General features: G+C 42.5%; 1 protein-coding gene and 1 long non-coding RNA gene across 8 annotated transcripts in view; one reads left to right on the top strand and one right to left on the bottom strand.

Annotated features, from left to right (window-relative positions):
* The window catches only part of LOC147349509 (uncharacterized), a 71,038-nt gene extending 66,915 nt beyond the window's left edge, over window positions 1–4,123 (top strand). For all 7 annotated transcript variants that reach the window (XM_086364171.1, XM_086364163.1, XM_086364158.1 and 4 more), the window contains one exon: window positions 1,571–4,123. In XM_086364171.1, coding sequence (XP_086220297.1) covers window positions 1,571–1,592 — 22 coding nt within the window. In that variant the 3' untranslated portion in view covers window positions 1,593–4,123. The remainder of the gene's footprint in view (window positions 1–1,570) is intronic.
* The window catches only part of LOC147349507 (uncharacterized), a 69,207-nt gene that overhangs the window by 436 nt on the left and 53,529 nt on the right, over window positions 1–15,242 (bottom strand). The window contains exon 6 of the long non-coding RNA XR_015149893.1: window positions 5,621–5,661. This is a non-coding gene — a long non-coding RNA (uncharacterized LOC147349507). The remainder of the gene's footprint in view (window positions 1–5,620; window positions 5,662–15,242) is intronic.

The following is a 15,242-nucleotide window of genomic DNA, read 5'->3' as shown; positions in this document are numbered from 1 at the left end:
TGCAAAAGGAAATGAAAAGCCTTCAGAAGGGGTGCTAAAAAAAGTAAAGTAAAAAAGTAAAAAAAGTAAAAAAGTTTACAGCGTGGAGTCAGAATTGGCTTTCTCCCTGCAACAAAATGAAGGAACCCGTTTTCATGTTCCCTGGGAACAGACATGGGCAACAACCCCTTGAAGGGACAGCCTCCACAGGCAAGAAGAAAAAATTTCCAGACAGCTAAACCTAGAGTTCTAATACCCACACCTGGGCCTATATTACAAAAAACCATGATTCAAAATGAAAAATGCACCCCAGCATTCACTGCAGTGGTACCTCCAATTGCCCAAGATAAGGGCCAATCACAGATAAAATCTTAAATGTAGTACATATATAAAATGGGCTATTTTTCTATTATTATAATATATATTATTATTTAAAATGGACTTGAAAAACCAACACTGAAATTATGAAATTAGGCCAACAGTCGCCACAGGGATGGACCTTGGTGGAAAGTATTCTAAGAGAAATTAGCAACAAGGGAAGAAAATAGCAGATGTCGTGGAAGGAGAAATTGAAAAAAAGACAGAGGAAGTCGTTTACAACATAGACACTCTGAGATGCAAACACAAACCCAGAATTCCAAAGAGGGGGGAATAAAAGGGGAAAGAGCCAGGGGTGGATTAGGAGGTCAGTACTAATGTATCCATGGAAATCTGTGTCTGTAATAGATAATTCACAAGGATTTTTTCCTCCTCCCATCCTTTCTCCATTCTTCCTTCCTTTCACACAGGCACTGAAATCTGTATATCCAACATATATCCAGAAATCTGCTACTGTATGAGCTAACCCACAAGGCTTATCTCTGCCCTTCCTTCCTTGCACATGTACAAACAATCTGTATCTCTAATAGTCCACAGGGACCTGATGATCAGAATAGAGAACTTTACTGGGCCTTGTTCAATAAACTCCATGGACAAAAATAAAAAACTACACATATGCTGAATATCTGTCATAATTGAATCAGTTCATTGTACACAGAGGACAAGCACAAAACTGCAAATCGACTAGACTTCAACACAGCATCAGCATGAGACTAAGGAAAAGGAAAGAAAGAGTAATGCCTTCTTTATTCCCTCTGACCTCTGAGACTTGGGGTCTTATCCCATCCCTGAACCATTAGGAAACTTGAGTCCCAGGGCTGGCCTGTGGTGGGGTCGAGATGGCCTGGCAGGGTGCCCTTCATAGAGACGCCTCTTAAACCTGTACTGTCTGTCTGTTTCTGGCCGGGACCAGAATCCCTAGTGTACCCCAACAATGGTGGCCTGACCCTCTGGCCTTGAGGATACAGGGTAAAGTCACCAAGTATCCAGGGTCTGGGCACTGGGGACGCCAGCTGAAGCCTCTTTCCTGAGGGTGCAGCTTCCTAGGCACCTCCCCAGAGAGTGGTGCCCCAGGTAGGCATGAGTCTTCAGGGGAGGAGTAAAGCTTTATGGGTAAGAAGCAGTGAAGCATAAGCCTTTGGATGTTTGCTCAGTCATATTCCACTCTAATTCATGGCCCAGGAAGCCTACTCCCCTAAGGTTCTGGTTGCAGGTGGAACTGGAGTTGGGCATGAAGTGCTGCCGCCTGTGGACGTTTCCTTTAACTACAACGTGACTCCGGTTCTATCTGCACTTTGAATTCACAAGACCTCTGGTGCCCCTAGCAACGGCTGCCCTCAAGAAAGGTCTTTCAGCAGGTTTTGCAGAAATAAATTCCCAAAACAGCCAACTTTCAACAAGCCAATGGCAACAGGTAAATTCTCCTCATACCCTTTAAGGAAAAAAAAAATCCAATCAGCCAGAAGACAAGATGCTCAGCAACCCTAATTATGACAGGAGGAAGGGAAATCAAATCCCATCTGACAGAACGACCATCCTGACTGTTGGCAAGCAGTAAATGGTGGAGAGAGCAGGGAGATGATGGAAACCCCCAACAAGTGCCATGGGAATGGACACTGGCAACAGCCCCTAGAAAAAGATAGCCTCTGCAGGCCAGAACTAAAAATTTCAAGAGAGCTAAGCCTAGGAATTTAAAATTCACACTTGGGCCTCTGTTACGAGAAACCATCACTGAGAATGCTTCATGTACCCCAACGTTCACTGTAGTGGGACCTCCAGATGCCAAAAGAGAGACATGAGAATAGGTTCATCCACAGATGAAATCTTAAAGAAATGTGGTATATTAACGGGCTATTACTCAGACTTGAAAGACTGCCACTGAAATTATGAAATCAGGCCAGTGATCCCCACAGGATGCACTTTGGAGCATCATACACTAAGCGAAGCCAGCAATGGATGAAGTGACAGATGATGTCCTTCCAAGGCAAAATAATGAAAAGGTACAGGGGAAGTAATGTACAACACAAAAAGAGAGTCTGAATTCTAACACAAAGGATTCCTCCCGGCCAAAAATAAATAACAGGAAACTATGAGGGGTGAATTAGGAAGTTGCTACTAACCATACACAGAAATCTGTACCTGTATTAGATAAACCACAAAGATTACCTCCTTCCTTCCTTTCATGTATGCACCAAAATCTGTATCTCTAACATGCTTGCTGCTGTTTGGTCGCTAGTCATGTCTGACACTTTGTGATCCCATGGACTGTAGCCCACCAGGCTCCTCTGCCCATGGGATTTCCCAGGAAAGACTACAGGAGTAGGTTGCCATTTCCTTCTCCAGTATCTCTAACATACCCACAGAAATATGTATCTCTATTAGCTAATCCACAAGGATTCTTCTCTGCCTGCTTCGTCTCCCTCACGCATGTATACAGTACCCAGGAAGCCGACTCCCCTAAGGTTCTGGTTGCAGGTGGAACTAGAGTTGGGCATGAAGAAGTGCTGTCCTGGAGAAAATGGAATCTTTCTATGCTGCTGGAGAGAAACCACATCCTAAAAATAAGGCTAAAATTAAAACTGGATTTAATTATGACAGTATGTGGTTATATGGAGTATGAACCAAGAGACTAAATATGGCAGACAATATGTGAAAACAAATTTGATATCTAGGATTTGAGAGTAAGGTTTCTTGTCAGAGCTGCAGCTCGTATGCACATACTTCATGTATCTTTTCAAATTATAGCTTTGGATGTATGGCTAGAAGTGGGATTGCTGGATGATGAAAGTAGAGAGTGAAAAAGTTGGCTTAAACCTCAACATTCAGGAAATGAAGATCATGGCATCTGGTCCCATCACTTCATGGCAAATAGATGGGGAAACAGTGGAAACAGTGTCAGACTTTATTTTTCTGGGCTCCAAAATCACTGCAGATGGTGACTGCAGCCATGAAATTAAAAGACGCTTACTCCTTGGAAGGAAAGTTATGACCAACCTAGATAGCATATTCAAAAGCAGAGACATTACTTTGCCAACAAAGGTTCGTCTAGTCAAGGCTATGGTTTTTCCTGTGGTCATGTATGGATGTGAGAGTTAGACTGTGAAGAAGACTGAGCGCTGAAGAATTGATGCTTTTGAACTGTGGTGTTGGAGAAGACTCTGGATCTCCTTGCAGTCCAAGGGACTCTCAAACCAGTCCATTCTGAAGGAGATCAGCCCTGGGATTTCTTTGGAAGGAATGATGCTAAAGCTGAAACTCCAGTACTTTGGCCACCTCATGCGAAGAGTTGACTCATTGGAAAAGACTGATGCTTGGAGGGATTGGGGGCAAGAGGAGAAGGGGACGACAGAGGATGAGATGGCTGGATGGCATCACTGACTCGATGGACGTGAGTCTGAGTGAACTCCGTGAGTTGGTGATGGACAGGGAGGCCTGGCATGCTGCGATTCATGGGGTTGCAAAGAGTCGGACACGACTGAGCATCTGATCTGATCTGATGGTAACTCTAGTTTTTTTGAGGAACCGCCATACTGTTCTCTACAGTGACTGCACCAATTTACATTCCCAGCAACAGTGTCGGAGGGTTCCCTTTTCTCCACACCCTCTGCAACACTTGTTATTTGGAGATTTTTAAGTGATGGCTTTCTGACCATTTTGAGGTAGTACCTCACTGAAGTTTTGATTTGAATTTCTCAAATAATTAATGAGCATTATAGAATGATTCTTTAATTTTCAGATGTAAAATAAATTAGGTTTGACATCTCAACTTGACAGTTTTTTTTTTTTACAGATGAGGCTTTATTAAATATTTAGTTATTTCCTTTCTAGTCTAATGTACTTATTTCCTTTCTAGTCTAATGATAGGTACATGCATTATCATGTTACTCAAGGTGATGGGCTCAGTTTTGCATCTTTGAGCAGTTTTAAAGATGTGCACTGCTCCTTTCAAAGGGAAGGCTTAGTTTTGGTGGGACCAAGTTCCACCATCCAATACAAGCTGTTCCTTGAGCAAATACAGTCACTGCCAAGGGGGCACATGGTGAGACCACCTTGTCTATTGATCCTTCCCACATCTCAGGCCTCAGTGTGAACATTCCATTTGAGGTTTAACAGTTGCCCTGGTGATACAGCTTGACCTCTTTCTGTATGACTAGGTGAGTTGTTAATGACTTTTTATGATTCTACTGGGGCTTCACAGGTGGCACTAGTGGTAAAGAACTGCCTGCCAATGCAGGAGACACAAAAGATGCTGGTTCAATCCCTAGGTCAGGAAGATCCCTTGGAGGAGGGCATGATAACCCACTCCAGTATTCTTTCCTGGAGAATCCCATGGACAGAGGAGACTGCTGGTCTATGGTCCATAGGGTCACAAAGATGTACAAGATTGAAGCGACTTAGCACACAGACACGCACACCCCCAGGAAAGGCTCTGCAGTGAATACTGCGGAAATAAATTGCAAGCACAGCCAACTTTCAAGAAGCCAATGGCAAAAGGTAAAATTTCCTCATTCCCTTAAGAATAAAAACCCCAAACTGCCACAGGACAATATGCTCTGCATCCCTAATATTACAGGAGAAACGCCAATCAAAAAATGACAACAAGAAATCAAATCCAACCCGTCAGAATGGCCATCCTCACAAGTCTGCAACAATACATGTGGGAGAGAGCTGGGTAGTGATGGAACCTATCCAATACAATCAGTGGGAATGGAGATTGCCAACAGCCCTAGAAAGTACAGCCTCCACATTGCTAGAAAAAGATCTTCAGAAAATCTAAGCCTAGACTCTGACATACCCTCATGTGAGCTTATATACAAAATACCACCATTCAAAAAGACACATGCACCCCAACATTCACGGCAGCCCTACTTAAAATAACAAAACACAGACCCAGAAAATGTCCACTGACAGATTAAAGCTTAAAGAAGATGCAGTACATGTATAAAATGGACTATGAAAAACTGCCACTGAAATTATGAAACTATGCCCCAGGTTGCCACAGCGATGGACCTTGAAGAATCTTACACTAACCAAGTCAGCCAGTCAAGGAAAGACAATAGTACACTATCTCCCTTCTATGCAAAATGAAAAAAGAGATACAAAGGAACTAATTTACAACCCAGAAAGAGACTCTGAGCACTCAAACAGAAAGTGCCCTCCCCACAGAAAAAGTGAAGGGCCAGGGATGAATTAGAAATTCAGGACAAACATATACACAGGAATATGTATCTTTAATAGATAATCCATAAGCAATCTCTCCTACCTTCCCTCGTCCGTTCCTTCCTTCCACAAAGAAATCTGTATCTGTAATAGAAAATCCACAAGGATTATTTCCTTCCTTCCTCATATGCACATAAACCAGTATCTTCAATAGATAATCCATAAGGAGTATCTCCTTCCTTGCTCCTCCCTCCCACATAAACACAAAATCTGCATCTCTAACATATACACAGAAATCTATATCTGTTCATAGACAGTTTGCAAGGATTATCTCCTTCCTTCATTCTTTCCACATTTACACAGAAATTTGCATATCTAACAGATACTCCACAAACACCTGATGTTCAGCACAGGGAACTTTGCTCGGAACTCTGCAATAACATCTAGGGCAAAACAATCCAAAAAAGAACAGATATGCTGTATATAATCATATGTCATAATAGAATCAGGTGGTTGTATACTGATGACAAGCAAAAAATGACACATCAACTATATTCCCATATAGCATTGGCATTAGATTAAAGAAAAGGAAAGGAAGTCAAAGCCTAGTTTATTTCCTTCCACCTCCCTGACGGTCTGCTACCCCATCCCTGGAGTCTGAGCAGCCTTGGAACCCGTGACTGCCTTGAAGTGTCAAATTGCTGGGCAGGGTGTCCTTAATTGAGTACTGTCTGGTTTGCTCTGACTGGGACCAGTACAACAAAAGGATGGTCGACCATCTGGCCTCAAACCCTGGAAAAGTAATCTAGATTCCAGGTCTATTGGTGCTGGTGCTGGGGTCCCCAATTCAAGCCTCCTTCCTGAGAGTTCAGTCTCCTAGGCACCTACCTCAGCAGGGAGCAGTGCCCCAGGTAAGCATGAGTCTGGAGGGGAGGGGTGAAGTTTCAGGGTGAAGTAGTAGTAAGACACAGGCCCTTGGGTGTTTGCTCAGGCACATTCCACTCTTTTTTTTTTTTTTTCATTCCACTCTTAATTCACTGTCCAGGAAGCCTTCTTTCCCTAAGACTGCTTGCACATGGAACTAGAGTTGGGCATGAAGAAGTACTGCCACCTTGTGGACATTTTCTATAACTACAACTTCCACAGGTGCTTACTGGCATCTCCAATTCACAAGGTGCAAGAGGCTGTTAATGATAGCTGCTTCAGAAAAGGCCCTACGGTAGATATTGCAGACATAAATTCCAAACACAACTGACTTTCAAGAAGCCAATTGTGACAGGTAAATTTTCCTCATACCCTTTAAGGAAAAAAAAGGAAAAACACCAAATGGTCATGGGACAAGATATCCAACATCCCTATTTATTACAGGAGGAATACCAATTAAAATGACAACAAGCAATCAAATTCCATCTGAGAGAATGGTATCCTAACTGTATGAACAGTAAAATGGGGGAGAGAGCTGAGAGATGATGGAATCCCACTTCACACTCCATGGGAATGAATGGATATTGGCAACAGGCTCTAGAAAGGACAGCCTCCATAGGCAACAATGAAAAATTTCAAGACAGCTAAGCCTAGGATTTTAATACCCACACCTGGGCCTATATTATGAAAATCCATCATTCAAATGATACATGCACCCCAACATTCACTGCAGTGCTACTTCCAATAACCAAGACACAGACCAAAGATACGTTCCATCGACAGATTAAATCTTAACGAAATATTATGCATATATACAATGGGCTATTACTCAGACTCGAAAAACCCCCATGAAATTATGCCAATGGTTCCTGCGAGGAAGAACCTAGGAGGATCATAAACTAAGCAGAATCAGCAACAGAGGAAGAAAATAGCAGATGATGTCCCTTCTAGGTAAAATTTTAAAAAAAGATCCACAGGAAGTATTTTACAATATAAAACGAGACTCTGAGATTAAAACACAAAGAATTTAAAAAAAAAAAGGAAAGGGCCAGGGATGAATCAGGAGGTCAGTACTAACATATAGACAGAAATCTGTAGTTGTAATAGATAATCTGGAAAAATTATCTCCTTCCTTCTTTCCTTCTACATAAGCACTAAACTCTATCTCTAACATACCCACAGAAATATGTATCTGTATTAGGTAATCTCCAAGGTTTATGTCCAGCCTCTTTCCTTCCTACCACACACATATATGCAGGAATATATGTATATCTCTAACATATACATAGAAATCTGTAGCTATAATGGATAATCCACAAGGACTCTTTCCTTCCTTGGTTCCTTGTACACGTATAAAACAATCTGTATCTCTAATAGATATTCCACAGGGAACTGATGTTCCGCACAGAGAATTTTACTCAACCTTGTTCAATAACCTCTATGGCAAAAGAATCCAAAAAAGTACAATTATGCTCTATGTATATGTCATAACTGAATCAGTCCATTGGACACTGAGGACAAGCACAAAAAGGCAAATCAGTTATACTTCAAAATAGCATTGGCATGAGAGTAAAGAAAAGAACAAGAATGAAAAGTAAAGCCCAGTTTATACCCACTGACCTTCATAATTTGGGATAGTATCCGATCCGTGGAATGTGGGTAGTGTTGAGTCCCATGGCTGGACTGGGGCCAGCAGATTGCCCTTCATGAGACACCTCTTAAACCTGTTTTGCCTGGTTTTCCATGGCTGTGACTAGAATCCAGAGTGCACCCAAAAGATGGTGGCTTGACAATCAGGCCTGGGGACCAAGGTGAAGTCACCAAGTATTCAGGTCCCCTGGTGCTGGCGTCCCCAGCTGAAGCCTCCTTGCTAAGTGTGCAGACTCCTAGGCCCCTCCGCAGGGAGCGGTGCCCCAGGTTGGCATGAGTCTGGAGGGCCGGGTAGAGCTTTGAGGGAAGAAATAGTGAGATTTAAACCCTTGGTTGCTCAGCACATTCCACTCTAATTCAGAGCCCAGGAAGCCAACTTTCCCCAAGGCTCTGGTTGCTTGTCGAATCACAGTTGAGCATGAATAAGTGCTGCCTCCTTGTGGACAGTTCCTGTAAATACATGTTGACCATGCTTGCTTTCTAGCACCTCCAACTCGCAAGACTTGTGGGGCCTCAGGAAAAGTCCTGCCGCCAGTATTGTAGAAATAAATTCCAAACACAACTGACTGTAAAGAACTCAATTGGAACAGATAAAATTTTTCTCACACCCTTAAAAAAAAAAAAAAGTAAAATAAAAGACCCCAAATGGCCCCAGGACAAGACACTCAATCATCCTATGGAATGACTACCATAGGAATCCCAATCAAAACAACAACAAGTAATCAAATACCCTCTGACAGAATAGCTACCCTGACTGTATGCAAACAGTAAATGGGGGAGAAAGCTGGGAGATAATGGAACCTCCTACATGCTCCATGGGAATGGATATTGGCAACAGCCCCTAGAAAGGTCAGCCTCCACAGACGACAATGAAAAATTTCGAGAGCTAAGTCTAGGATTTTAATACCCACACTTGAGCCTATATTACAAAAAAACCACCATTCAAATGACACACGTACCCCAACGTTCACTGCAATGCTACTTCCAATAGCCAAGACAAAGACCAAAGAAACATTCCATTGAAAAATTAAATCTTAAAGAAATGTGGTACATATATACCTTAGGCTTTTACTCAGACATGAAAAACTGCCATGAAATTATGCCACTGGTCCAAACAAGGATGGATGTTAGAGGATCATATATGTAGTGTAGTCAGCAACATAGAAAAAAACATAACAGATGATGCCTCTTCTCCACAAAAAAGAAGACATACAGGGGAAGTAATTTTCCACACAGGAGACCCTAACTTTCAAACACAAAGCTTTTGAAAAAAAAAAAATGAAAGGAATGGGCCAGATATGAATTAGGAGGTTGGTATTAATGTATAGACAGAAATCAGTATCTGTAATACATAATCCACAAGAGTTCTCTCTTTTCTTTCTTCCTTCCACATATGCACTGAAATCTGTGTCTCTACCATACCTTCAGAAATCTTTACTAGGTAATTCACAAGGGTTATCTCCTGTCTTCCTCCTTCCTTCTTTTCTTTCTTCTTTCCTTCCATGCACATATACAAAGAAATCTTTATCTCTAACATACACATAGAAATCTGTAGCTGTAATAGATAATCTAAAAGGACAATCTCTTTCCCTCATTTCTTGTACAAAATATCTGTATCTCTAATAGATACTCCACAAGGATTTGATTTTCAGCACTGAGAAATTTACTCCACCTTGTTCGATAACCTTTATGGCAAAAAAATTTTAAGTACAAAGATGCTACATGTATATGTCATAACTGAATCAGTCCATTGTACACTGAGGACGAGCACAAAACTGCAAATCAACTATGCTTCAATATACCATCAGCTTGTGATTAAAGGAAAGAAAAGTAATACCTAGTTTATTTCCTCCAACCTCCCTGACTTGGGATGCTGTCTGATCTGTGGAACCTGAGTAGGCTTGAGTCCCAGAGCTGGACTAGGGTGGGGCTGACACAGCCAGGCAGGATGCCCTGCATTGAGACCTCTCTTAAACCTGTACTGTTGAGTTTTCTCTGGCTGGGACCAGAATCCCTAGTGCACCCCAACAATGGTGGCCCGACCCTCTGGCCTCGAGGACCAGGGTAAAGTCACCAAGCATCCAGGGCCCTCGTGCTAGGACCCCAGCTGAGGACTCCTTCCTGAGGGTGCAGCCTCCTAGGCACCTCAGCAGGGAGCGGTGCCCCAGGTAGGCATGAGTCTGGAGGGGAGGAGTAAAGCTTTGGGGGGAAGAAGTAGTGGTATTTAAGCCCTTGGGTGTTTGCTCAGGCACATTCCACTCTAATTCAGAGCCCAGGAAGCCAACTATTCCTAAGGCTCTGGTTGCTTCAACCAGAGTTGTGGTCATTTCCTGTAACTGCAACTTGACCACCGGTGCTTACTGGAATCTCCACTCCAATTTACAAGGCCTGGGGGGCTGTTAATGACAACTGCCCTCAGGAAAGGTCCTGCAGTGGATTTGGCAGATATAAATTCCAGAAACAACCAACTTTCAAGAAGCCAGTTGCAACAGGTAAATTTTCCCCAACACCCTTTAAGGAAAAAAACAAAACTCAAAAGGCCACAGGACAAGATGCTCAGCATCCTTAATTATTACGGGAGGAATGCCAATCAAAATGACAAGAAGAAATCATATTCCATCTGACAGAATGGCTATCCTGTCTGCAAACAGTTAATGGGGGGAGAAAGCAGGGAGATGATGGAATACCCCTACAGGCTCTATGGGAATGGACATTGGAAACAGCCCCTTGAAGGGGCAGCCTCTGCAGGCCAGAACAAAAAACTTCAAGAGAGCTAAACCTAAGATGTTAATACCCACACCTGGCCTATATTATGAAAAAACATCATTCAAAATGACACACATATGTACCCCAACCTTCACTGCAGTGCTACTTCCAATACTCAAGGTACAGATCCAAGAAGTCCATTGACAGGTTAAATCTTCAAGAAATGTAGTACATATATACAATGGGCTATTACTCAGACATAAAAAACCACCCCTGAAATTATAAAATCATGCCAATTTTTCCCACAAGGATGGACCTTCAAGGATCATACGCTAAGTAAAGTCAACAACAGTGAATAGCAGATGATGTCCTTTCTAGGAAAAATAGAGATACAGGGGAAGCAAATTACAGCATGAAAAGAGACTCTGAGATTCAAACACAAAGGTATATCTGATTTAGATAATCCACAAGGATTAACTCCTTCCTTCTTTCCTCTGCCTTCCTTTCATGCACATATTCACAGAAATATTTTTCTCCAATATACAAAGAAATCTGTAGCTGTAATAGGTACTCTACAAGTTCAGCACAGAGAATTTTACTCAACCTTGGTTCAATAGTATATGTCAAAAGAATAAAAAGAGTACAAATATGCTGTATGTATATTTCATAATCAGTTGGCTGTACACTGAGACGCACAAAACTGCAAGTTGGCTATATTTCAAAAGAGCATTGGCATGAGATTAAAGGAAAGAAAGGCAAAGAAAAGTAATGGCTATTTTATTCCCTCCAGCCTCCCTGACTTGGGCTGCTCTCCCATTCCTGGAGCCTGAGCAGGCTTGGGTCTCATGTCTGGACTGGGCTGGGGTCCAGGCAGCCGGGTCATGACAACCAAAATTTTAGGAGAGACAGGTAACCCTATGATTTTCACCTCATGAGGTACAACCACCAAGACAGGGAAGCAAGCTAATTACAGAAGCACATGAATGGAAACAGAGGATGGGGCACATGTACACAATGCAATATTTCCAACCATGAGAAGTAAGAAATAATGCCAAGTACAGCTTCAGGAAAGAAAGCAGAATCATCCCAAGTGAAGTATGGGAGACCAGGACAGACAAGTGTTCTATTGTCAGGTAGGTAGAATAGGAGACAGGAGTCCAGAATGGCGGTGGCTAAAAGACAAGGAAGGGAAAAGCCCACGAAAATAGAACAAAGGAAGCCCCGAGGACCGGATGAGGACCTCGAGTGGGGCAGACAGCACTCCTGGCTAGCCCAGTTTACATAGGGCAGGCCCGGGGGGAGAAGACGTATAAAAAGAGGAGCCAGAGGGCCAGGGCGCTCTCTTTTTGCGTCTTTGGGTCGGCATGCCCTCACGCCTAGAGGATGTATTTTCCTGTTGTTTTCTACATAAAAGTGAGCTGTAACACAGAGCTGTAACACTGATCTGTCCAAGAGCTATAACACGGGCTGTCTGAGAGCTGTGCCACGTTGAGGGCTTTAACTTCCATCGCTTCAAATTTTTGTTGAGATGGGACAGAACTGAGGAGATTACACTCCCCTGACACTATGATATCACTTCTAGGTATAAACTAAAGTTGGATACAAATGAGCCTATTGCCCGAGACGACTTAGAAAGGAAACCTCCAGAAGGTCACCAAGATACAAAGGTGTGGGGCATGGAGTATCACACTTCTGTTGATAAGTGACCAGGACCCACTGTGTAACACAAGGAAACTTACTGCATGCTCTGTAATAACCTATACAGAAAAAACCCCCAATAAATCATATATACATCTATGTAGAAATGAAACAAGTTGTAGTAGAAAAAAAAGGAAAAAACAAAACACCCAGAAGATTATAATTCACTGTATACTCCAGGTATGATGGGACGAAATGATGGGACGAAAACAGAACAAAAAAGACATTCTGACTCTCTTCTCCTCAGGACATACTGTGCTGGGCTGGTGTCACATCCCTGGAGCCTGACTGGTTTGGTTCCCAAGGCTGGAGTGTCCTGGGGCTGAGGAAGCTGGGAGCATGTAGGTAGCTGGCAGTGTGCCTCCTAAAAGGACCTGGTTGGGGACTGTCTGGAGAGCCCCCAACATCCAGGTACATTTGGGATAAATTAAGAGACTAGAATTAACAAATACACATTAATATACATCAAGTAGTTGATAAAAAGTACCTACTGAATGGCATAGAGAAGTTTATTGAACACACTGTAATCACCCATATGCAGAAAAGAATGCTAGACTGAATAGATAAATGTCTATGTATAACTGAATAGAGTTCTTGTACACCTTAAACATACACAATATCTGAAATCCACTCTATTTCAATAGGAAATAAGGAAATTATGGGGGGGCGGAAAAAGTGTGGCATGATGTAGTGCTGCCACCATGTGGCAATTTTCTGTAAGAACACTATGGAGAGTTGTGCTGCTGGGCATTCAGTATTCATAAGGCTCCAAGATGGTAATAAAAAACAGCTGCCCTAAGGAAAGGTCCTAGGGCTTATCATCGGAAAAGAATCCAAAACAAGGCAGGCATTAAAGAAGCCAATTTTGAGACATAAATTTAACTTACACCCTTTTAAAAAAAATCTTAACGAAATGATGTCAACATTGCTAAACATTGGAGAAGGCAATGGCACCCCACTCCAGTACTCTTGCCTGGAAAATCCCATGGATGGAGGAGCCTGGTAGGCTGCAGTCCATGGGGTCGCTAAGAGTCAGACATGACTGAAAAACTTCACTTTCACTTTTCACTTTCATGCACTGGAGAAGGAAATGGCAACCCACTCCAGTGTTCGTGCTAAACATTAGAGAGAAGCAAATCTAAACTACACCAAGGTAACACATCACACCAGTCAGAATGACAACTGTCAAAATCTGTACAAACAATAAGTGCTGGAGAGGGTGTGGAGATAAAAGGAACACTCCTCTACCCATGCTTGGGATGGAAATTGTAACAGTCTTTATGAAGAACTCTGTGAGAGTTCCTTCAACCATGAGGAGAATGAAATCAGAAAACTCCTTCTTAACACTATATACAAAATAAACCCCAAATAGTATAAGTACCTAAATGCAAAGACAGATACTATGAAATTATTGAGAAAAAATATAAACAGGACATGATTTAAAGTACAGGCAGCAAATTCTTTGTGGATCCACCTCTTAAAATAATGGAAAATAAACCACAAAGCAGAAAATGGGACCTAATTAACCATAAAACATTTGTGTATCAAAGGAAACCCTAAATGAAGGAGAACAACAACCCTCAAACTAGGAAGAAATATTTGCAAAGAAAGATACCCACAAGGGACAATAACAGCTGACCTCAGGAAACGGCCTACGGCTGGCACTAGAGAAATAAACTCCAAACACAGCCAACTTTCAGGAAGCCAATGCCCAAAGCTAAATTGTCCTCACATGCTTTAAGGAAAGAAAAAGAAAAACACAAACCCAAACCTCCCCCACCAAACAAGATGTTCAGCATTCCTAATTGCTGCAGAAATGCCAATCGAAAAGATGATGGGAAATCAAATCCCACCACTCACAATGGCCAATGTCACACATCTGCAACAATAAATATGGGATGGTGTCTGAGGGAGGAAAAATCGCCCTAAACTCTCGGTGGGAATATACATTGGCAGCAGCCAGTATCATGCCAGTCTCCGAATGCCTGAAACAGAATGATCAAGTCCTGCTAAGCCAAGGATCCAACATCCCCCAACTTGGGCCTGTATCCTGAGAAAGCCATTGATCAAAAGGCACAAGCACCCCAACAAACCTCCAGTGTGACTTCCAATAGCCGAGACGCACAACCACAAAATCTCCAACAAGAAGTTAAAGCTTAAACAAGAAGTGTACATATATACAACAGACTATTTCTCATTCATTAAAAATCACCACTGAAATTAGGGAATTAGGACACTGGGAGCCACAGGGATAGACCTTGAAAGACCATATACTAAGGGGAATCAGGCAGAGGAAGACAATGGTATATGAGATACATTCCAGGCAAAATGAAAAGACATGCAAGTCAAGAAATTTACAACCCAAAAAGAGACTCTGAAGATTCAAAGTCAAACATCAGTCAAGTCGCTCAGTCGTGTCCGACTCTTTGCGACCCCATGAATCGCAGCACGCCAGGCCTCCCTGTCCATCACCAACTCCCGGAGTTTACCCAAACTCATGTCCATTGAGTCAGTGATACCATCCAGCCATCTCATCCTCTGTCATCCCCTTCTCCTCCTGCCTCCAATCCCTCCCAGCATTAGGGTCTTTTCCAATGAATCAACTCTTCGCATGAAGTGGCCAAAGTATTGGAGTTTCAGCTTCAACATGAACACCCAGGACTGATCTCCTTAGGATGGACTGGTTGGATCTCCTTGCAGTCCAAGGGACTCTCAAGAGTCTTTTCCAACACCACAGTTCAAAAGCA

This window comes from Bos grunniens, chromosome 21 (assembly GCF_055505025.1).
Source record: "Bos grunniens cultivar Pamir isolate PY7600 chromosome 21, Bosgru_T2T1.0, whole genome shotgun sequence".
NCBI classification, from domain to species: domain Eukaryota; kingdom Metazoa; phylum Chordata; class Mammalia; order Artiodactyla; family Bovidae; genus Bos; species Bos grunniens.
The sequence above is the reverse complement of the archived record's forward strand: the minus strand, read 5'-3'. Positions and strand labels throughout refer to the sequence as shown.